This window comes from Scleropages formosus, chromosome 20, assembly GCF_900964775.1.
Source record: "Scleropages formosus chromosome 20, fSclFor1.1, whole genome shotgun sequence".
NCBI classification, from domain to species: domain Eukaryota; kingdom Metazoa; phylum Chordata; class Actinopteri; order Osteoglossiformes; family Osteoglossidae; genus Scleropages; species Scleropages formosus.
Genome location: NC_041825.1, coordinates 3,712,575 through 3,737,171, shown reverse-complemented (window position 1 = coordinate 3,737,171; position 24,597 = coordinate 3,712,575). Strand labels below are relative to the sequence as shown.

The 24,597-nt window shown below is 40.0% G+C and overlaps 4 protein-coding genes across 4 annotated transcripts; all 4 read left to right on the top strand.

Moving 5' to 3' along the window:
• The first annotated feature begins 439 nt into the window (after positions 1-439).
• On the top strand, positions 440-5,299 carry LOC108923956 (ferritin, heavy subunit). The gene is made up of 5 exons (XM_018735037.1): positions 440-510; positions 1,689-1,792; positions 2,002-2,148; positions 2,282-2,407; positions 3,588-5,299. The coding sequence occupies exons 2-5, from the start codon at positions 1,691-1,693 to the stop codon at positions 3,735-3,737; spliced, it is 525 nt and encodes a 174-aa protein (XP_018590553.1). The 5' UTR covers positions 440-510; positions 1,689-1,690; the 3' UTR covers positions 3,738-5,299.
• A 3,777-nt stretch (positions 5,300-9,076) lies between these two features.
• LOC108923957 (ferritin, middle subunit-like) lies at positions 9,077-10,476 on the top strand. Its single transcript, XM_018735038.2, has 4 exons — positions 9,077-9,365; positions 9,573-9,719; positions 9,815-9,940; positions 10,135-10,476. The coding sequence occupies exons 1-4, from the start codon at positions 9,261-9,263 to the stop codon at positions 10,288-10,290; spliced, it is 534 nt and encodes a 177-aa protein (XP_018590554.2). The 5' UTR covers positions 9,077-9,260; the 3' UTR covers positions 10,291-10,476.
• A 3,668-nt stretch (positions 10,477-14,144) lies between these two features.
• LOC108923953 (ferritin, middle subunit) lies at positions 14,145-16,171 on the top strand. The gene is made up of 4 exons (XM_018735033.2): positions 14,145-14,426; positions 15,215-15,361; positions 15,471-15,596; positions 15,805-16,171. Exons 1-4 carry the CDS (start codon positions 14,325-14,327, stop codon positions 15,958-15,960), a joined length of 531 nt encoding a protein of 176 aa, XP_018590549.2. The 5' UTR covers positions 14,145-14,324; the 3' UTR covers positions 15,961-16,171.
• A 5,409-nt stretch (positions 16,172-21,580) lies between these two features.
• Positions 21,581-23,706, top strand: LOC114909208 (ferritin, middle subunit-like). The gene is made up of 4 exons (XM_029246913.1): positions 21,581-21,833; positions 22,805-22,951; positions 23,058-23,183; positions 23,343-23,706. The coding sequence occupies exons 1-4, from the start codon at positions 21,729-21,731 to the stop codon at positions 23,493-23,495; spliced, it is 531 nt and encodes a 176-aa protein (XP_029102746.1). The 5' UTR covers positions 21,581-21,728; the 3' UTR covers positions 23,496-23,706.
• The last annotated feature ends 891 nt before the right edge of the window (positions 23,707-24,597 follow it).

The window sequence follows — 24,597 nt, the reverse complement described above, 5'->3', positions numbered from 1 at the left end:
CGGACAGCTAGTCTATATTTACATTAATTTATGTAGCGGAGGCGATGCACAGTAATTTGCAATTATAGGTTTTTCCTAAATCACTTTTTTAGAAGCACACACTGAAGAATATATCCGTATGTCACGAAGACCTCAGAAATTTTCAATGAATTTTTATCTCTAATTGTGACGTTTGCTTAATTTAACGTGCAGCCTTTTCTACATAGTGAAATATTAAAAGAATAGGTAAATGGTGTTATGAAAATTAGTACTTTGAAGACAGAAACTCAAATAAAGGTCTGCTTTTATACACTGGAACAAAAAAGAGAGGAAAATGCAGTGTGTTTAGCTTATTAACCTTTTATAACTCCATAAATGGTTTACTGACGTGGCCCTTGAACGGAAGTGATGTTGCCATTGGCGGCTATCAGCGGTCAATTAACTGCGTCATATCCTGGTTTTGGTTTCCGGTTTCAGGTTCCGGGATTTTCCTGATAAGTAACCAAAGAAAATCAAGCACTCTCTTTAAAGGTACGTAAAACGCATTTAAACGTATAGTTAATAGATATGTGATTTAGCTTTGTTTTATTTAATGACGTCAGTCATTTATAAGGCACAGGAAGGGGGAAAGGAGCGCTGGATTTTGCCGTGTAACGGTCGTCAGAGAGAGAGTGTCAGTCAGTGTGACTACACTTTTTTTTTACACTCTCACCTCCGAAATAGTTTTTATTTTTTTATATTTTATAAATAAAAATGTACTCATATCGAAACCTTGTCCTTCTCGCATGTTCCGCTGAAAACGCGGAAGTTCTGCTTTTGCTTTCTCCGCGTTCTTCTGCATGTTGTGTCACTCTCAAAAACAGTCAGTTCTCACCCGAAGCGATATTTATTACTTGTATTTCCTGCATCACAGTATTAACCCAGTACCCACCCAGTAACCGTCACTATATACATGTACAAGCACTTAGTCTTATGTACACACTGATGGAACAGAACACGTGATGGGTACACTTGTCTTGTGTTCATACTTCGAGAAAATTGAATTAGATTATTGGATACACTACAGACTGTGCATTGCAGATCCACCTTTGTTTCTCATGTAAATCTGGCTGCTACAAACAAACTATTACACTGCTTTTCACTTGAACAGTTGCTAAGAATGCATAATAGACAGGTATTTTGTAACTATTTTTGTAGCCAGCCATAAGCTCCAGCTTTGCAAAGCTGACTGAACAAGCAAAGTGGAACTGATGGGATAAAAAAGAAAATAAATGCATAGCTTAGTTTAGAGTGTATATTAACTAAGGAAGTGCAGGACTGTTTGCAGCAATAACTCTTAGACAAGACTACAGTTGACTAAATAGAATTATTTTGCTGAATACTATTGAGCACTTTTGGATCTGGAAGCTTTACTTGAATAGTATTTTCCATGGAATATTGTATTTTGCTGTGAGATGTACAGTATGTGGCTTTGGAGAAAAGCATCTGCTAAATGAATGAATGTAAATGTAATAGCATAAGAAAACAGCCATGGGTTTTGCTCAAGGACTATTTACCTCATGTTGTGTGTTAGTAATGATAGCAGTTTAGTCCGTATTTCCTTGAGTTAAATGTGTGCTAAATTTTTAATGTTCTGTGTAATGTTTTAAACATTATCCCACTGATTTTTTTTGTGTGTATTTAGTGAGTTTGTTTTCATTCTCTTTAAGGAATGCAGTCTGCAGTCAGACACAATCTTCACCCTGACAATGAGGCTGAGATCAACAAGCTGGTCAACATCAAACTCACTGCATCCTACACGTTCCTCTCCCTAGTAAGCCCAGTTTGTACATAGTTTTTTCCTCTGGTTTCTTTTTTTGTTTGTATGAATTTATACTCCTCTTAGTTGCTTGCATGGTATTACAGCTTACTGTCTCTGTGTTCCTTCCTAGATTGTTTCACATAATGTGTTGGCATGCATGCCCTTTAACATAATATATATACTATAGTATGTGCATATAATCCTTTTTCATATATTTTTAGGGCATGTACTTTGACAGGGATGATGTAGCCCTCCCCAGCTTCTCCCGTTTCTTCCTTGACCGCTCTATAAAGGAAAGAGAGCAAGCAGAGTATCTCTTGGGGTATCAGAACATGAGAGGAGGTCGAATTTTGCTTCAGACCATTGCAGTAAGTTTTCAGTTTTTTCCAGTTTTATAAAGCTAATTTAAATAAAGACTTGTTTTACCTGTATTTCACATTTATAGAAAGTTATGATCACCATTTTCACCTGATTTCTCAATTGATGTGTACTTTGTATTAGAAGCCCTCCAGGGACGACTGGGTAGGGGGATTGGATGCAGTCTCATTTTCTCTGCAGTATCAGAAGTCTCTCAATCAGGCCATAATGGAACTGCACTCCAGAGCAAACACTCACAATGATCCACATGTGAGTGAAAGCACATTTTCTTCGTGTAGCCCTTTTGTATCGTCTACAAGCTTGTTTTACACTTCTACCTAGTAGTTTTCTCAGGCTAAACCCCAGAGTTATTTTCGAAGATGCAATCAATTGCCAGTTAATTTATATATATATATAATATATTTAAATTGCATTTTCTTCATAGTTGTATTTTCTAAAATGTTTCTGTTGTACAGCCAAAGTGTGCTTCATTTCACTTTCCACCATTAGCTGGCAGCAAAGCATACTCAGATGGGGGGGGGGGGGGGGGGAAACAAACACTAAAAACACTCAAATGGCACTGGGGGGTGCAACATCTTGCAGCTGTGCCAGAGCAATTTTGTTTCACATGTTTTTACTAATTATACTTATATGAGAGACTTTACAGAAACCATCCCACAATTAAACATGTGTATGTGTTTATTACATTAATATTACGTATTAAATTGAAAGTGACCAAATGCTGACAAACATGTTTTTTATCAATCTGTCACTTCCGTCTGGCCATTCTTCAGTCATCTTCAATCACAAATGAAGCATGCAACACACATTTTAAGGTCAAACACTTTTTAATACATTCTCCCAAAGCTAGTCTCCATTACACCATAGCTTGTTTTCTTTTCTGTTCTGTTTCATTTTTTTTGTGCCATCTGACGTGCAGGAGAAATGGACACCGCTTACGATGTATAAACCAAAACAACTAATTGAATTTGAAGGTTGTGGACATCATATGTTTTTTATTTTCTGTTTAAAACTAGACTTATTGACTTAATTCAGTTTCATTTTAATGAAATATGATGAAGCACACTGGCATCCCATCCTGAGTTTCCTATCCCATGCCCAGTGTTTCCAGTATATAAGAACATGGAGAATATGAAACTAGAATTTCTTAAAGTACACTTTTATTTACTATAGCGTTATGTGGTGTTTTTAGCAGAACCTAACCCATGAGTAAACTGAGGGATTAAGCTTTTATTGATTGTGATGTAGTGGATGGATCTATGAACAATTTGAGTTATGAACATACTTCCCCTCCTAACTGTGTTTGTAAGTTGTGGTACAAGAGCACATAATTTTCATGCCAACTTAAGTCACATATTTCATTACTCATTCTGTCCGTATCATTACTGTAATGGGTTTTAAGACCATGCATTTATGTCTCACTTTCCAGCTGTGTGATTTTTTGGAGCAGCATTTCCTGTCAGACAGCCATGATGTCATCAAGCAGCTAGGTGATTACAAGCGAAGCCTGACATCCCTCAAGTCCAGTGAACCACATGGTGCCATGGGCGAGTACCTGTTTGACAAGCACACTCTGTGAGGATCAAGTTGTAGTTCTGTTTTTTTTTCCCAATCAAAACCAGCAGGTAGGGCAATGCTGCATAGATAGGATGAACAGAATCCAATCTTTTGTTACAATGCTTTAGAGTAGTTACCTGTGATGTAAATCACGGTACTCAGTAGGTGCTAAAAGTCATTCATATAAACATATTTTCTATTGTGTTCTCAAAATTTTTGGTTTTTTTAAAAAGGCAAATGGGTCTATAATGGGTCTATGGCTCCAGATCAGTCTATAATCTATGCATTTAATGTATGTGGTTTTTATATTATAGGGTATTATTGTAATGTTACAAAACGCTTTTGTCTACAAAGCTGATTGCCAACATTCTACAAAGGAACTGAAACTACATATAAAGAATTTCTCCTGTTATGACAGTACTTGTACAGGGCAGTTGTTCCGGAATGAAATCGTAAATGTTACAAAGTGCTAATCAAAAAGTGTAAAAAGGTTTTTACGCTGTAGCTAAAACTGAAAAGACAGTGTTCAAATGACAGTCCAAGGTGAAGTTTAACACATTCTTCTATTTATGATAATTTTTACAGTTGTTTTATCAATGCTGCACAATATGCCATGAGTTGCCAATTCCAGAACTGTTAACTAACAGTTTGTATATCTCCTACTGTCAGGTACAGGTGTGGTACACTGTGCTGTTGACACAGATCCCGTCAGTTTAATGGAAAAGGCAGTTTGGAGAAAGTCTGATATTTATTCCACATACAGTGAAAGCAATTGAGCATAAACATGTCTGATTATTCAATGTCTGTAATTAAACCACACAGTCCTTGCTTTACTAACAGTTCTAGTGTGGCATATGACATGGTACTGGAATGGGAAAACAGAACTTTTGTAAATTTAAAAAAAAAAAAAAAAAACCCTTTCAGCATTTTATATCTGTTAATTTTTAACTTCCCTTTGTTGATTTTGACCCTGTGGTTTAATTTTGGCCCAGATCACACTAAATATGTTCTTCTCAATAATGTGAAACAATCTTAAAGCCATCTGCTGCTGAAAATCATAATTGTTTGCGATAATATGGAAATGATTTCTTATGAATGCAGTTTGCAGGTGCCTGTGTAACTTGGCACTCTAAGCTTTTGGAACCTTGTGACTGTTATTTTTGGGAACTGGCCATCGAAAAAACAGGAGCACAATACATATAAATTTACAAATTGAGCTTTATGCGAACCCAGTATTCATGAACAGAAAGCTGAGTCTTTAGGTTTTACTTTGTAAGTTTGTCTTGTAGTAATACAATAGTCAAAGATGCATTTTGTTTTAGTGTTTACAGTTGTGCTGCTTGGAGTCTATTTTCTCAGCATCCTTGATTTCATCGTGTTTGGAATAATATGAGGACAGTTCCATTATACAGAAATTATGATTGAACAGTTTATAGTACAACACTGGTGTTGCTACTCTGCATTTCTTTTCATTCTTCGTATAAAAGTGACATACATAGAATTTGCGTGATGCTGTGACATGGCGCCTGGGTGGTGTGAGAGAACGTGGGTTTGTGTGGAGTTTGCATGCTCTCCCCATGTCTGTGTGGGTTTGCTTCAGGTACTCTGGTTTCCTCCCACAGTCCAAAGAAATGCAGTTCGGGTGAATTGGTGACTCTGATGTGTGAATGGGTGAGGGAGTGCGTGCGTGTGCGTGTGCGTGTGTGGGGCTATCCTTCAATGGAGTGGTGTCCAGGGTATACCTGCCTCCAGTGTTTCTGGGATAGGCTTCAGTTCACCACAGTCGTGCTCAGGACAAGCAGCAACTGAAATTGGATGGGTCAAGAGAACTTAACCAAGTAGTTGAGATGTTTACAATTACAAAACCAAATATTTTTTTTGCACAATTATCAGTTGTTAACATCAGTGCACTACACTTTGAATGGCGATCCTTTTGTAAACCAGACTAAACCGGTCATCCCTACCAATATCACATGCTCAGACTGTGTACAGTAATAACCGCTTTGCCTCACTGTCATGAAGATAAAGGAACAAACCGTGGGATGAGAATGTGCTGAGTCACAGTGAGAACGCACTCTGGAGTGTGTTATACAGACAGTCATATGATACAAGAACACATTTAAGCAATACAGAGGTACAATATTTTTGAGAAATCATCTTTAAATGTTCTCACTTTTTCTCTGCAGTGTTATAAATAAAACTCAATGTGGGGAAGAAATGTAAAACCATGTACGTAAATGTATTTTTCTGTCCTTGATGGCTTATATGTACGATTTGATCCATGTACTGAAATGTGAAATAGTTTCCTACCACTCCTTGTTAGTATATGGTGTCATGTATTTTAGTAATGTTTTTTGAATATGACTACTTGATGATTAAAAGAAATCTTGGGCAACTTATTTGTCTGAGGTGATTTTATGTGCCATTTCTCTATAAAATGGCTTTTATCTGGAAGTCTTTTTTTTTTTTCTTTTTTTTTTGTTAGTGGTGTTTCTCATGTTTTTGTGTTGCTTTAATTGTGCATAAACCTAAACATTAGTCACTTAAATGTACATGGGATACAAGAAAAATACATTTTTTAAGTTAAGTTTTTAAAAGAAGTATATGTGTGTGTGTGTATATATATATATATATATATATAGGCTTAGTACATTGCAGTACCTTTATTCATTTATTACTCTCCAAGGCAACTTAGAGATTAATTATATAGGTCACATACTTTATTATCTTTAACATTTGTTTTTGCACTTCTGTACACACAGTCGGTACTCAGTCAGGTCATTACTTCCTCAGCGTAATTTTTTTTGTAAAACCAGACTGAACCGGTTTTCTGCTGTCGGTGTCACATGCTTGAATTGTTTTGCATGTGATAATTCCTTGACATATTTCTTAGTGTCATAAAAAAACAAAAGGACACAGTCATGTATGACTCTACAACAGAAGGGATGAAGAAAGAAATTATGAGTAATTAATTTTTAAAAGCCAGGAACATTTTATGATAATGTTAGAAACTACGCACTGAGTACCACAAAATGGCTTGTTCATTGCTGAGCAGTTTGCACACCCTGGTATAAAGAACAAAAACACTATTATTTTTAAGGTAAGTATATAATTTTTGTAGCATCCACTTTATTACAGCAAATTGCAGTCATCCCTTGTATCGTCCAGGAAATCCATAAATATCCCCAAAAAACCCCAGTGGTCTCTTTCAGTATAACAGAGCTGTGTTTGATTTTAGATTTTTTTTCTTAATTCGTCTTTTAAAAAAGTATAAACATACTTTACGGGGACACAGCAAAATGTCATTAGTACTGAAACACGTGTCATCATTTCTTGAAAAGAACGCTTTTGTGTTTGGACCATTTTGGCGACAGCTTTGAATAAACGTGTCCTAAAATAACGACATAATCACACACAGGAGGGGAAAAGGCCTGTTCTCGGTGCCTATAAACTGCTGTGTTCCACTTGTTGAAGCTCAGCTCACCTGATCTCTGCATTTACAAGAAATCACTTAATCTCAGTGTCTTCATGGCCCATGATGTGCAGCTTACACAGGGCATATCTTTAAAAATTTATCAGCTAAAAACAGGTCAGGAGATCAAGGAGCTGTAGGCTTTACAACTGATATGGGTACTGGATTTTTCCAGTAGAACATTCAGCAATTTTAAGACAGTTCAAAAGCAACTGGTAAAGTTTTCACTCTGGACAAAATGCAACGGCACCAATTAATATGTTCAAATGTTCTTAAATTTATTCGGGTGTGATTCTAATACATCTGAAACTTATTAGGACTTGTGCTTCCTTTCCCTCGGTTTTATTTATTGAGCAGTAATATTTGGTTGTTGTGGTCTATGCCTGAATGTCACTTTATTGGAAAAAAAAAAAAACTGTATATGGGTTGAATTTTCCTCTCCTTGAAAATTTACCTGTTCATCTCCCTGATAATTTCACATGAATTCTGGACTCCTTCCTCTTTGTGTAGTGGACTTTGCACACAATGGTAGCGATCACATTTCCTAATATTGCGATTTTTATCTTTAAAAAAAATACAATTACACCAGAGAATGTTGGTATTGGCACTGTATGATTAAATGTACATAAAAGTATTTATGAACGCTTTTGGACGATAGTGAAATACTTTTAAACATTATGAATAAAGGATATATATTTAAATATTTATTAATATTAGTTTCATTATAATTTATATTTAAATATTATGAAGACGGGGTGCGTGGTGGCGCAGTAGCGCAGTGGGTTGGACCGGGTCCTGCTCTCCGGTGGGTTTGGGGTTCGAGTCCCGCTTGGGGTGCCTTGCGGCGGACTGGCGTCCCGTCTTGGGTGTGTCCCCTCCCCCTCTGGCCTTACGCCCTGTGTTGCCGGGTAGGCTCTGGTTCCCCGCGACCCCGAATGGGACAAGCGGTTCTGAAAATGTGTGTGTGTGTGTGTGTGTGTATTATGAAGACATGATCATCTATATATTTATATATATATACATTACTGCAGCAAGTATTTAAATTCCGACACTTTTTATAAAGCTCTCACAAGTTTCCGAACTTTCCATCAGAAGCTTTGAACATGGACTGACAGAAGGAAAGTTTGTTTTGTCTGACTCAAAGTAAAAAAAAAGTCTTTTTAATGCCCTGCTCTTGGACCAGCTGGAAGGGTAGGGGTTAGAACTGCAGCCTTTGGACCCAAGGGTCACAGATTTGAATCCCACTTCCAGGTGCAGTACCCTTGAGCGAGGTTCTTTCCCCTGAATTTCCCTCCAGTAAAAATCAGAAAGCTGTATAAATGGGTAAATAAAGATACGTAGCTCAACACTAAGTTGCTTTGGAGAAAAGCATGAGCTCCATGATGTCTTTCTTGTGTGAAATGAAAGTCTAATACTGGACTAGTCAGCACTTCTCACTCCATGTTCCCAAACACCAGCTTTTACTGTCTGGGTTATGAACTCATATGACCACCACAAAAACCCAACATTTATTTTAATATGCCAGTGTGTTTCAGGCGTGTAATGTTTAACAAATGTTAAGAGAATTATTTTTTTCAGGCGAATACACGAGCTCCATAGGAACTCAATGAGAAGTACTCCATGTCCTAGGAGAAAACTCTGAAAACGTGGTCTGGAAACAAATAATATGACGGTGTAATCATCTCGTGAAACTGCTCTTAGAAATACTCCTGTATAAGAAAAGTTTTTTTTTCTTCCGAACGCATAATATATTTAGTTTACACAACACAACAATTGCTGACCGCTTCTTTTGTGGAACGCTACCGTTTATTCCCGCCCCTTGTCATTCTCGACATGTTATTGGCTGACTACTCGCTCTCTTTCGATGACGTCAGCAATTTGGAACCCTTAAGTACCAACAAAGGGGATCCATTTCACATCGTCCGGGATTTCGAAGGGAGTTCTTGCTTCAACAGTGATTGAACGGAACTTCTTTTTTTCCGACGTTTAAACGCTTCTAGATCGCCTTTGCTTTAAACTTCTGTAACTTAAAACAGATTATATTTTCGTAAGAAAAACGAAAAAGCAGCCAAGATGTCTACTTCTCAGATCCGCCAGAACTACCACCGTGACTGCGAAGCCGCCGTCAACCGGATGGCCAACATGGAGCTGTACGCGCACTACACCTACATGTCCATGGTGAGTCCGTCTCCTTTGCCTTCGAGAAACATTATTGTTAGTAGTTGGTCACTTCCACCGTTGCAATTCCCGTGTGTGTATGTAACTGTGCTCCTATTATTCAGGAGAACTACTTCGTTTACCATGTTACGGTCCGTTACTCCCGCAGGAGTGTTACTAAACGTGTTTACTTCTGTTAACCTCTATTTCTCTATCTTTGCCCTGTAGGCTTACTATTTCGACCGGGACGATGTTGCTCTGCCCGGTTTCTCGCACTTCTTCAAGGAGTGCAGTGAGGAGGAGCACGAGCATGCGCGGAAGCTGCTCTCCTTCCAGAACAAGAGGGGTGGACGCATCTTCCTGCAGGACATCAAGGTCGGAAAGACTCAAACTCAGATTAAACCTAAATTAATCTGCTGTGACTGTTATTGTCTGAGCAATGATCTGAACTTTTGCTATCTTCTCAACAGAAGCCTGAGAGGGATGAGTGGGCCAGTGGCCTGGAGGCAATGCAGTGTGCCTTGGAGCTTGAGAAGAAAGTCAACCAGGCTCTGCTTGACCTGCATAAGCTGGCCTCTGACAACACTGACCCCCATGTGAGTGTTTCCACGTACGGTTATTGCAGTGTGTTGTCACATCAACCCATCCTTTCCCTTGTAGTTGTGGACTTCTTTTTGAGTCTGAGGGGAAGACTGAAAATGTCCAGTACTACTCATTCTTCCACTGACAATATTAAGTGGAATGTGTTGTGCATGATTAGCACTGACACTTGTCATTCTTTCCCTGATAGTTCTGTGACTTCTTGGAGACTCACTACTTGAATGAGCAAGTGGAGGCCATCAAGAAGCTTGGAGACCACATCACAAACCTGTCCAAGATGGATTCAGCCAACAACAAGATGGCTGAATACCTGTTTGACAAACATACTTTGGGGAAAAGCAGTTAAATGGAGCCATTGGCTGTCTACCTAACTGAACCCTTGTCTATATTTGTGTTATTGCCAGTGTGTTGAGAATTGTCCTTCAGTTTTGGATGACTTGTGGTGGTGACATAATACAAAATTGTCAATGGGTTCCTAACATAAAGCAAGTTGCAGCAGCTTTTGGATGGCTAATAAACATTTTGAGCTGAATGTCTACTGTGTTGTGGTTCTTTAAGTATTGAGGATGGGTAATGGCTTTTCTCCTGACTTGAGCAAAGCTGTAGGAGGCAGATTCTCAAGATTGTAGAGGTGATCTGCTGATGAAAAGAACAGCTTTATTTTCATGGAACACCAGAAGGGGAAGGTCCAAACTCCTCCACTGTCTTGTTGGCATGGAGCTGGTGCTGCTGTTGTGGTGGGGGGGGATCACCTGAATTGGCATCTTGCTATTTTAGATGCTTTTCTCTAAAGTACTGTAAATGTATAATGAATCTAAGTTAAGGATTAATCAAATTAAGCTTAATTACTGAAAGTTGATTACCTTTCAGTTACTCAACATGCAACTGGACATCTTTTAAAGAAATTAACATTCTAGGTTCTTGAGTCATTTCAATACTACCACTATTCAGTTTCAGAAAGCTTAAAAGTGCAGGTGCTGCTGTAGTGTACATTCTGTGGAAGTCTGTTATAGCTATAATGTATACTGTAAGTATCTTTACCTTCAAGCTGTGTTAATATGAAAGATGAAATTAAATTGTGAATTTTTAATGGGGAAAATGTAACAAATTTATATACTAAAATCAAAGAATCATCTGATAAGCAAAACACTTCTGAGTAAGTCTGTTACATGAAAAAGTACGTATTTTCCAGGAGTCCAATATCAGCTGTAGGCCGACTGATTTCATGAACGTGCAACATTTCTCATCTTATTGATCCATGACGTACAAGACAGCTTCTAAACACTGAAAGCAAGATGTTAAAATAGCCCCACATTTCTGTTCTCTATTGATATAAAACACAGGTTTGTTCACTCAGAAACAAATATAAATATTTTTTTTAAAAATGATGCATGAGGACACCTTTCAGAGGGTCTGGCCTCACATCCAGAGTTTACCTTGCTTTGTACCCTATAATTCTGGTTCAGGCTCTGGATCCTGCACTGGATAAGTGATTACTGATAATGGATGGATGGGCAAGTGGAAAAAAAAATGCTTTTAAAAATAAACAAATAAAAAAACTGGGAAAATATCTGTCTCTCTGAAAAATGGTTCATTTGACTTGTTGTAACGTCAAAGGAAGTCAGTGTAATGGTGGCCGACGCAAAACTATTTACCATGTAATTTAAATGGTTGCAAATTAAAACATAAATTCTCTCCAGCAATTTAAAATTCTTTCACCTTATAAACTACAGCACTAATTTCAGTCCCTATGAGTAGTACAAGTACATAAAACAAGATTTAGCCTGTAATTTTGGCTTGCATCCTGCACTGCGCTCTTAAATATATTAAGGTGTTAAATCAGTTCGGCTTTATATCTAGAGAGCAGATTTCTGTCTGCAGACTGTCAGAATGAACCTTAAATTCTTCCAGTAAAGTATTTTTGGGACAGCTGGTAAAGTAGTGGTTTGACCTACTGCCTTCAGACCCGTAAGGTCATGGGTTTGACTCCTACCTCCATCTGTAGCCCCCTTGAGCAAGGTACTTACCCTAAATTGCCCCAGTAAAATTGCCCAGCTGTATAAAGGGGGGTTGGGGGGGCACAGTAATACCGCAGGTTTGGCTGGGGCCTGCTTGCTGGTGGGTCTGGGGTTCGGGTCCTACTTGGAGTGCCCAGCAGTGGACTGGCGTCCCGTCCGGGGTGTATGTCCCCCCTCTCCGGCCTTACACCCTGTGTTGCCAGGTTAGGCTCCGGCTTGCCATGACCCTGCTCGGGATAAGTGGTTGTAGACAGTGTGTGTGTGTGTGTGTGTGTGTGTGTGTGTGTATATAAACAGTATATAAATGGGTAAAGATATGAAAGTAGTGACATTGTAAGTCACTTTGGAGAAAAGCGTCTGCTAAAGGAACAAATGTTAATGTAGGCAGCACAGTGACACAGCGCCTGGGTGGTGCGAGAGGACATGAGTTTGATTCCCTGCTCAATCTGTGTGGAGTTTGCATGTTCTCCCCATGTCTGTGTGGGTTTCCTCTGGGCGCTCTGGTTTCCTCCCACAGTCCAAAGACATACAGTTCAAGTTCACCGGTAGTGTGTGAGTGACAGAGAGAGTGTGTGGGTGTGTTCCAAAGTAGTGTATCTAGCAGTGTAAGTCACCACGATGAATAAGGTGTGTGGGCTGATAACACTACATAGAGTTCATTGGAAGTTGCTTTGGACAAAAGTGTCTGATGAATAAATAAAAGTAATTCAAGAGTTAAATGGGTTTTATGGTCCCTCAGAAGCTGTTTAGGGAAGGAGGAGCTGTTTGATAATGAAGCCTTGGTAACAATTGCTCAAACTACCTTACATGGCAACAAGTGACCTTGGCATCAGAATTTGCTGAGTCACAGTGAGAAAACAGCTTGCCATGTGCCCTGTCACAAGAAATATTGCCTTCGGTTCACCGCATAGTTTTCCTCAGTATGTTCTCTTCAACAACCTGCCACGTAGGAGTCAAGAGAAAACCCGGCACTTATGCAATGAAATATTAAAAATCATACAGCTGTACTCCAACACACACACACGCATTAAAAACGTGATCAGACAAATGTTGTTCACCCCAACCACACGATAAGAAGTCACACTGGATATGAAAATGTTTTTTAACGTGAGAAAATGTTTCATTTCCTATAACAAACAGGAACAGTTGGTAGGGTAGTGGCTACAACCACTGGCTTTGGATGCAAAGGTTGCAGGTTTGATTCCCACTGGTGGCTGTACTACCCTTCAGCAAAGTACTTATCCTAAACTGTTCCAGTGAAAATTACCCAGCTGTTTAAATGGATAAATAACTGTAACCTTAACACTGTAGTTGCTTTGGAGAAATGTGTCAGCTAATGAATAAATATAAATACATTTTTTTTCCTTTTTTTAATGAATCTCTCACTGGACATTTTCTTTTCGTGCTGCTCCAACCCTGACCTGGGGAAGGAAAACAAATTCAGAGCAGGACTGATCATGATGTATTTGTGTCGAACTTAAAATGTGTCTTTCTGACATCCGTACAAACCCTGCAGTTTAACTAAAGGTCTGTCCATTAAACACTTTACAGTCGACACTTTTCTCAGACACCACTTTTCACTGTGGCAGGACAGTAAGGAATCACAGCACTGCCATAACTACACGTTTCAAATGTTTAGCGAAGAAATTAATGTAACTTTGTTCATATTTGTATCATTGTGCACCTTTGGACACAAATGAAGGGAAAAGGGCCACATTTACATAAAACGCAAAGACACTGCTTTAAATTAGAGCACTTGAGAGACTGACTTCTATATCGTTTCAGCAGTTCTAAGTCTGGGTGGACTGTTGTTAGAAGCAATTAATTTAGGTGTTTAAACATAATTGTAAAATTTGGAGAATCATGTAGCTTCTATAAGTTTTTTTGAGAAACTGCACTCTAAAAAGAGGAAAACATGTGGCTGAAGAAATTCTTGGAGAACATAGCATAAAATTAATTTATTTAATTCTACGTTACGAACCTGCCAGGTTTACTCTGTAAATTATTTACAAATTTCAAAATAATTTTTGTTTACTCAACAAAGCAACTGCTGGGTAATCGTCTTGTTTCATTCTTAAAACTGATTGGTTGTTCTGGTTATTCATTTCCGCCCCTTTTCTCTTTTCCTTCACGTTATTGGCTGAGGAAACCGTCTCCTTGTCAATGACGTCACCAAACTGAGAGCCTTAAGGAGAGACGAAGTTGGGAAGCCATTTCAGATCGTCCGGGGTTTCGAGGGAAGTTCTTGCTTCAACAGTGTTTGAACGGAACTTCTTCTTTTAGCCGACGTTTGAAATAAAACTTCGCAGATTATATTTTTCTACGGATAATTTTCGTAATAAAAGACGAAAAAGCAGCCAAGATGTCTTCTCAGATCCGTCAGAACTACCACCAGGACTGCGAAGCTGCTATCAATCGGATGGTGAACATGGAGCTCTACGCTCACTACACCTACTTGTCCATGGTGAGGTCCTCTCTTTGGCTGCTGGTGGTGGTGATCCATTTTGATACGTGGGGCGGGGGAACACCCAGAAAATGGCTTTGCTACTGTGGTATCCACTTGACTTGTACAAAATCACTTATTAACATCGGTTTCTTATGTTGGGAGCAGAGTTGTTATCGCAATTTAATAAAAAAAAAAAAAAAAAAGTTTTAGTCACGTAACTGCCTTTGACTTGTTCGTAAACAGTCAGCATAATGACGCAGTTCCTGGTGTCTCCTGAGTGCTTTTCTGCCGTCCAGTGGCGACAAGTGGAACTGCAGGTCACTTTGCTGTGTCGGACAAGCAAATTGACTAAAAAGGCACATCAAAAACTCCTTAGTTAGGGGACAGAATCATAACTCTGATCAAGGTGCGTGTTCACTTTCACATTAAGCATTCACTGGGGCTCCCCCCCCCAAGTAGCTTAGTGTTAAGCTACCTATAGTTATTTCCCCATTTATACTATTGGATATTTTTTACTGGAGTATTCAGCATAACTTCTTTGCTCAGATGTATTACAACAAGGGAGGAGGTGTTGCCTCAGGCACTGACACTGTCAGGTTGCCTGTGTAGTAGTAGTAGGGTGAGCTAAGCCTTTACTTGCTGGTGTAGTTGCCGCCCCCCCCCCCCCCCCCCCCCCCCCCCCCCCCCCCCCCCCCCCCCTTCATAGTTATGTAAACATGGTGCCTTTTATCTCATCCAGCAGAAGCCTTACTGATAAGGATGTTTACTTTTTGTTAACCCTCCGTTTCTCTATCTTTACCCTGCAGGCTTACTATTTCGACCGGGACGATGTTGCTCTGCCCGGTTTCTCGCACTTCTTCAAGGAGTGCAGTGAGGAGGAGCACGAGCATGCGCGGAAGCTGCTCTCCTTCCAGAACAAGAGGGGTGGACGCATCTTCCTGCAGGACATCAAGGTCAGAAAGACTTCAGAAAACTAACGCCTTCAAATTAAACCAGAATTAATCTGCCTTGACTATTGCCTGTGTCAAGCGATGAACTGAATTTTTGCCATCTTCTCAACAGAAGCCTGAGAGGGATGAGTGGGGCAGTGGCCTGGAGGCAATGCAGTGTGCCTTGGCACTTGAGAAGAAGGTTAACCAGGCTCTGCTTGATCTGCACAAGGTGGCCTCAGACAAGACTGACCCCCATGTGAGTTTCTACTTAAGGTTTCTGGACACTTGTCACACTGAGGTTTTTTCCCCCTTGTAGTTCTGGACCATTAATTTGGGGTCGGTGGGGAAATATAAAAATGTTGTCATTTCCGGTACTACTCACTTTTCTCCTTTTTCAGTGTCATTACATTGAATGTATTGTGCATGATTAGCTCTGACATCTGCATCTCCCCCTCCCCCATTAGCTCTGTGACTTATTGGAAACTCACTACTTGAATGAGCAAGTGGAGGCCATCAAGAAGCTGGGAGACCACATCACCAACCTGTCCAAGATGGATTCAGCCAACAACAAGATGGCTGAATACCTGTTTGACAAACATACTTTGGGGAAAAGCAGTTAAATGGAGTCATAGGCTGTACACTTAACAAAACCCTTGTCTGTGTTTGTTATTGTCAGGGTGTTGAAGAAAATCTGTCCTTCAATCTTTCGATGACTTGTGGGTTAATCTGGTTTCACTTGAGGAGGTGGCGTTAATGCAAAATTGTCAATGGGTTCCTAATAATGCAAGCTACAGCAACATTTGGATGGCTAAATAAACATTTTGAGCTGAACATCTGCAGTATTGTTTCTTGAAGTGTAATGGATTTTTCAAGCAGTGGTTTGAGATGACAAAATTGATCATCTGTTTATACCCCCCACATCCCAATCTTGTGTGTTTCTAAAGCCTGCACTTGGTTACTATTTGTGCCTCTAGACGTTCTAAACATGACATTGTTAGATGCGTGACAGGGGCTAGGAAATACTTCCTTGTTTATTTTCATTCAAAGTACTTAAAATGGCTTTACTAGGGAATTGTGGACCCTTCACTCGAAGTAGTAAACTGAACCTAGTCATGAACAGCTGCTGATTCAGTACTATTATCCTTGAAATCTGGCAAAACCAGCACTACAGTTAGGTACTCTGTCCTTTAACACATCAGCTGCCTAAAATTTATAAATGTGGTGTCACTGACCCCAAGTTGTGGTCAAGCTTAAATTATTTTCCTGGATGGAGAAAACTAACACCCATAATTTACTTTTTTGCCTCTTGACAGTTAATGAATATGCTTCAGACTTGTGTGTCCCAGCAGTGGTTGTTTTGTGCTTTTTTTTTTTTTTTTTTTTTTTTTTTTTTTCTTGGGGCTCTGGATTGCAAGATGCTGACAAACACTTGTTTCCTCATGGCCAGTTTCATTGAAGTTCACCATGAGACATGCAGTTGGTATTTAAGGTGAAACACTTTTAATACCTTCTCCCCATACAATCTTCCATTACACTGCAACTCACTGGCTTCTCCACTTTCATTTTTCTGATGCATAAGAGAAATGGCACAATTATTTTGTTAGACTTGAACATTGTTTTGTATTCCTAAAACATAATAAACTGGTGTCCCATCCACAGCATACCAATGTTTACAGGATAGTGGAACACTGAGACCCTGCATTGTATAAGCTGCTGATGAAAACAAAAATGTTTTACAGCTAATTTTTAGTTATTGCGGTACAAGGTTAAGCCAAAACTGTCCACAATAATCCAGATCGCAAAGAACACAGAATACTGGGGATACTTTTTGATTTATCATATATAACAGAACCTATCCCATTAATAAATTGAGGAATTATGCTGTATACAATAACACACAGGGTCAGATGTTAAAAACTCTTGTGCTAAAATTTAAGATTTAATAGAACTGATCCCATTAAATTGAGGAATTATGCTATATTATTAAGATTCCATTGATTGTGACCTTGGCTGAAGTTATAAACAATCTGAGTTACATACAGAGTTCTGATCAGTTCTGTTAGTAAATAAAGGTACAAGTGAACAAACAAATAAACCTGGAAAATATTTGTACCTCTGAAATATCATAACTTGACCATTTATAACATGAGGAGTCAGTGCAACTGTGGCTATTGAAAAACTATTCATCTGTGTAATTGAAACAGGTGATTGAAAAAATAAAAATTCTCTCCAGTAATTTAAAAACCAGTTACTTTATAAACTACTCCATTAACCCTTTGAGCAGGATAAACACATGAAACAAGACTTAAGCAGGATTTTGACTTATTCAGTGGAAGCCCATTCTGCACTGGCACATTGTCCTCCGCTGTAAATGTACAAATTAGCAGTGGACAATCAGCCATCAAACATTATAAGGTATTAAAGCTTTGGTTTATTTTGCTTGAGGATACCAGACATACGGTCATGGCGACCACACAAGGGCATCAAACCCAAGTGCGTGAGCTTTCGTTTTGTGCTGGCGGTGCAGGGGCAGGCAAAGTCATGGTCCAGAACAGGCAGGGGTTGCCGAGGTACATATGCCGGTAAAGGGAAATAGCCAGTAGCCGGGGTCCGAGGGACAATGCGGACGGGCCGAAGCCAGAAGAGCACAAGGGGCGCAAGGGGGAGGCAAGGAAGCTCAAATGAGGTTCCACAAACCGGTGCGTTTAGGGCCGTCCTTGTGCAGCCCGTCCGTTGACCTGCTACAGGTGCGGTCGTCCGGCATGAATCCTGTTCTTTATTTCCAATTCGATATCATACATTCAGAAACGTCATTCTTTATGATGCTTAGAGAGGACAGCCCCTATTTCCCAGAGTGCACAAAATTAAATGCATCCTTTCTCTTACTCAGGAGAACCTGTCATGAGCAACCGGTGGTAACGGGAGGTGAAAACAATCCTTGTCCCTCCCGATCACGTGCTCAAATTGTCCCCTTTGATGAAACCTGAACTTGGCACTGGGATTTGCTGAGTCACAGGGATAAAGCAGTTGGCTGTGTGCTGCGTCACATACTGGGCATTCATTACAGGCCAGAATGCATGACAAGAAATATGAAAAAGTTCCCACTTATTATTTCGCAGCTCTGCCTTGCTGTATATGTCTCGGATTGCTAGTTAAAACACTAAGCTGTAGTAAAATTACATTTTTTGAAGACAGCATAGTGGTTAGAGCTGCTGCCTTTGGATCTATGGGTTCAGTTGGCACCTCCAGCTGTAGGACCCTTGAGCAAAGTACACACACACACACTTTCAGAACCGCTTGTCCCATACGGGGTCACGGGGAACCGGAGCCTACCCGGTAACACAGGGCGTAAGGCCAGAGGGGGAGGGGACACACCCAGGACGGGACGCCAGTCCGTCGCAAGGCACCCCAAGTGGGACTTGAACCTCAGACCCACCGGAGAGCAGGACTGTGGTTCAACCCACTGCACCACCGCACCCCCCTCTTGAGGGAAGTACTTAAAATTAAATTACCTAAATTACTCCAGTAGAAAACTTGCCCAGCTGTATGAAGGGGTAATAGTAATATCTTCCTACAGCTGAGTGCATCAAGTTCACAGCTCTGAATGTGGCCTAGAAGGTAGTGAAAGGACTGTCAGCCCCAATAGGTACAGGGCCTAATCTGTTCACACGTGGTCAACAAAAGTGAGTGAGTAAACAAAAAAGTAATAAATATAAGAAGAAAGTGAAAGAAATTTCAAGAAGAAGCACAGTGAAACCTTATGATTTCAAGTGCTGTGCTTATGTGCATGCCATGTACTGTACACCTGTCGTAAGCCGAAATGAGTTTCTGATTATGTGTTACCGTTTAAAGCAGGGTAAATAGAAAACAGAAAAATTAAAAAAGACATGGGTTCAATCCCCGCTCAGTCTGTGTGGAGTTTGCATGTTCTTCCCATGTCTGCGTGGGTTTCCTCTGGGTGCTCTGGTTTCCTCCCACACTCCAAAGACATACAGTTCAGTTTCACTCATAGCGCGTGAGTGATAGAGAGAGTGTGTGTATTCCACTGATGTATGGATGAGTGACCCATTGTAAGTAGTGCATGTAGCAGTGTAAGTCACCGCGGTGAATGGGGTGTGTGGGCTGATCACACTACATAGAGTTCATTAGAAGTCGCTTTGGAGAAAACCATCTGCTAAATAAATGTAAAATTCTTGTCATTTTAGTGATCATCCTTAATTTAATAGTCAGCTTTTTTAATTACCACAAGCCATACACACAAAAACCCAAAAAAATCCCATCGCGTCCATGAAAATGAATGCACGCGCTACACATATACAGTCAGATCAGCAGTTTTTTCAGACTCGGATGGAACTAGTCTTCAGCATGAGTGTCACAACGGAATCTGATTTCTTAGCAACAAGGTTGTTATGCCTCAGTGCCAAGGCCATGGGACAGAACGGTGTGCTGAGTCATGTTGAGGAGGCAGTTTCCAGCGCACTGCCTAGGGAGTAAGGGGTAATATATCCCTACAAGTGTAGGAACCAAGAAACAAACAGATGATGAAAAATAAATGACAAAAATTACATGTTTTATGGTGAGTGTTGCAGAAGTATTACATTTATACCAATTCTCATTTCCTGCCACACATGGTACAAAAAGAAGCTATTGTGTAAGTTAATCTCAATATACATACATACATACACACACACATTTTCTAAACCGCTTGTCCCATACGGGGTCACAGAGCCTACCCAGCAACACAGGGCATAAGGGACACACCCAGGATGGGACACCAGTCCATCACAAGGAACCCCAAGCAGGACTCGAACCCCAGACCCACTAGTAAGGAGGACCCGGTCTAACCCACCGCACCACTGCACCCCCTACTCTTAGTATGTAATCAAAGTAAAATCATTATGTTATGGGGAATGGATGCCACCATTTCTATTGCATAGTGTATGAATAAGTCCCTCTTTATTGTCAGGACAGAGCAGAATTACTAGGTATTACTAATGAAAAACCATACTCAGAAGGTGAAAATGTAAATGTACATGTAAATGAAATTTATTTAAAAATGTAATTGACATGGGGGGCGCGGTGGTGCAGTGGGTTGGACCACAGTCCTGCTCTCCGGTGGGTCTGGGGTTCGAGTCCCGCTTGGGGTGCCTTGTGGTGGACTGGCGTCCCGTCCTGGGTGTGTCCCCTCCCCCCTCCGGCCTTACGCCCTGTGTTACCGGGTAGGCTCCGGTTCCCCGTGACCCCGTATGGGACAAGCGGTTCTGAAAGTGTGTGTGTGTGTGTGTAATTGACATGAAAATGTCAATTACATGTAAATGAAAATGTGTGGAGTCGCAGTTCTGAAGAAATCTACTATGAAGCAACAACCTGCCACTTAGGAGTCAACAAGAAACCCAACACTTATGCAATGAAATATGGAAAGTAACACAACTACAGAAATAGGACTTAACGTTCAAACATTCAACATTACATTTTCATGAGATGATCCCATTGACTCCAACCAATAAATGTAAGACTTTCTTCGTATGACAGAAAAAATGCTTTGCATTATTAGAGAATATTTCACTTCCTTCTACAAAAATGCTATTATTCCTTTTTAATGACATTTCCAATGAACATGTCCTTTTCACTACAATTGTGTCTAATAAAAATATTAGTCACCATTTTTCTGAAACACCACTTTTCACTGTCAGGACAATAGATTCATGACTCTGCAGTTACTCTATAAATTATCTGCAGAGAAGTGAATGTAATTATATTTCTGTTGCTGCCTTGTATATTTCTCCGTATTTAACAATGCTTTTAAAAAGGGACTAAGGGAAAAGGTGCACATTCAGTATTTTCAGAACGACTACTTTTGATCCCTTTATTCTATAAATTATTTAATTACTATGAAAGCTTAGGTAAGACAAGAAAATCGCACCTTTATCATATTACACAACAGCACATAACCTCACAGCAAAATTGTCTTGACAGCAAAATATGGCTGTAAAATATAAAATAAAATGTCATGAATCTGCCAATTTTTCATTGGAAAGTATTTACAAATCTCAACAACTTTTTTGTTTGTTTACGCAACATAGTAATTACTTGGATAGTCGTTTTGGGTTTCCTTACAAACGATTGGTTACTCCCCTGGAAATTCACGCCCCTTTTTTCACTTTGACATCTTATTGGCTGTCATAGCTTGCTTCGCGCGGGTGACGTCACCGTAATGAACACCTTAAATAGAGATGAAGGGACCAGGTTACAGGTACTGCTTTAGGGTTTTGAGAGAAGTTCTTGCTTCAACAGTGATTGAACGGAACTTCTGCCTTTGTCCCCCATTTAAAAGCTATTTGTCCAAGTCTAGCTTAGGTAAGATTTAACTAAAACAAAAACAGCCGAAATGTCTACTTCTCAGATCCGTCAGAACTACCACCAGGATTGCGAAGCTGCCATCAACCGGATGGTGAACATGGAGCTCTACGCTCACTACACCTACTTGTCCATGGTGAGTCCCTTCTTTTTACTCGTGTCTGCACGTGCACTTTGCTTCCGAACGCATCTGGGGCTATAACTATGCAACCAACCCTGGTCGTAACTTGAATTGTTCGTAACTCCAACTACTACGTCAGAAGCGAAAGTTTAATGCAAATGTCCAAGGTTGCATTGTGTAATATCCTGGCTGTAATGAAATTAGGAAAAATTCCTGTAAGAATGACTGTTTAATTCTTACATGCTGGGGTAAGATGCAGGGAATGCTGTGAATAGGATACTAGTTCAATGTGGGCTCTTTATTGCTTAAAACAGCATTTAAATGAAATGTAAAAGACAAATGAAATGTCCAGAACCTCCTATTCAGTGTTGAGTTCAGCTTTATACATTCAAGACAGAGTAGTGTTCCTCCAGCCTGTCAGGTGCTATGGAGGGCAGTGTGGGGAGATGGCATTAATGTATGTGTGTATTTAAATTAAATACTACTTCATTTGAGGCTTAGGACATAACAAACTGTTTACTATGATGGGACCAATTCACCATGTTCAACATGTGTAATGTCCTTGTTAATCTGGTAACTGCAGAACTTGATAGATAGATGGATAGTATTTGAGTACTTGTGAAAGTCTGATGTAGCTGTAATAAATGAAGCACTAACTTCAGTTCAAGTTGAACACCAAAAGCAACAGCAGACAGGGGCTGTAAACGGTGGTAGAGGTGATTCTGCATTCATACTGGGTTTTCTGTTGTGTTTTACTGTCCTGTAATGGAGGGAAGTGGCAACACAGGTGGACTTGGAGGTTCAGAAAATGCAGTTGAAGAGATGTTTGTAACATGAGTCCTGTGTATCAGTTTGTCAAGGCAAGCTGAGGCTATAACCATTGTTTCAGGTGTTTTGTCTTTAATAGTCTTGTCTTGTCCAGTTTGTAACCATTTGTCTGGTGCAAGAAATGTTACTTGTCCATTTTCTCTATCTTTGCCCTGTAGGCTTACTATTTCGACCGGGACGATGTTGCTCTGCCCGGTTTCTCGCACTTCTTCAAGGAGTGCAGTGAGGAGGAGCACGAGCATGCGCAGAAGCTGCTCTCCTTCCAGAACAAGAGGGGTGGACACAGCTTCCTGCAGGACATCAGGGTCAGGAAGATGGATGTACTGGGGGGGGGAACAAGTCTGTGTTGATGTTAATCTGAAATGCTTACTGTCAAAGAAGCTGACTTTTTTTTAAAATCATCTTCAACAGAAGCCTGAGAGGGATGAGTGGGGCAGTGGCCTGGAGGCAATGCAGTGTGCCTTGGCACTTGAGAAGAAGGTTAACCAGGCTCTGCTTGATCTGCACAAGGTGGCTTTGGATAAGACTGACCCCCATGTGAGTTTTCACTTAGGGTTTCAGGACCAAATCCTGTCACCACATCAACCAGTCTGTTTTCCCTTATGCTAGACCACTGGTTTTAGGTCTGTGTAAAACTATTAAATTGAATGTGTTTTGCATGATTAGCACTGACATTTGTCATTCTTTCCATATTAGCTCTGTGACTTCTTGGAGACTCACTACTTGAATGAGCAAGTAGAAGCCATCAAGAAGCTTGGAGACCACATCACCAACCTGTCCAAGATGGGTGCAGACAACAAGATGGCTGAATACCTGTTTGACAAACATACTTTGGGGAAAAGCAGTTAAATGGAGTCATAGGCTGTACACTTAACAAAACCCTTGTCTGTGTTTGTTATTGTCAGTGTGTTGAAGAAAATTTGTCCTTCAATCTTTCGATGACTTGTGGGTTAATCTGGTTTCACTTGGGGAGGTGGCGTTAATGCAAAATTGTCAATGGGTTCCTAATAATGCAAGCTACAGCAACATTTGGATGGCTAAATAAACATTTTGAGCTGAACATCTGCAGTATTGTTTCTTGAAGTGTAATGGATTTTTCAAGCAGTGGTTTGAGATGACAAAATTGATCATCTGTTTATACCCCCCACATCCCAATCTTGTGTGTTTCTAAAGCCTGCACTTGGTTACTATTTGTGCCTCTAGACGTTCTAAACATGACATTGTTAGATGCGTGACCGGGGCTAGGAAATACTTCCTTGTTTATTTTCATTCAAAGTACTTAAAATGGCTTTACTAGGGAATTGTGGACCCTTCACTCGAAGTAGTAAACTGAACCTAGTCATGAGCAGCTGCTGATTCGGTACTATTAGCCTTGAAATCTGGCAAAACCAGCACTACAGTTAGGTACTCTGTCCTTTAACACATCAGCTGCCTAAAATTTATAAATGTGGTGTCACTGACCCCAAGTTGTGGTCAAGCTTAAATTATTTTCCTGGATGGAGAAAACTGTCACCTAAAATTAACACCCATAATTTACTTTCTTGCCTCTTGACAGTTAATGAATATATTTCAGACTTGTGTGTCCCAGCAGTGGTTGTTTTGTGCACTTTTTTTAGGGGGGGCTCTGGATTGCAAGATGCTGGCAAACACTTGTTTCCTCATGGCCAGTTTCATTGAAGTTCACCATGAGACATGCAGTTGGTATTTAAGGTGAAACACTTTTAATACCTTCTCCCCATACAATCTTCCATTACACTGCAACTCACTGGCTTCTCCACTTTCATTTTTCTGATGCATAAGAGAAATGGCACACAATTATTTTGTTAGACTTGAACATTGTTTTGTATTCATAAAACATAAACTGGTGTCCCATCCACAGCGTACCAATGTTTACAGGATAGTGGAACACTGAGACCCTGCATTGTATAAGCTGCTGATGAAAACAAAAATG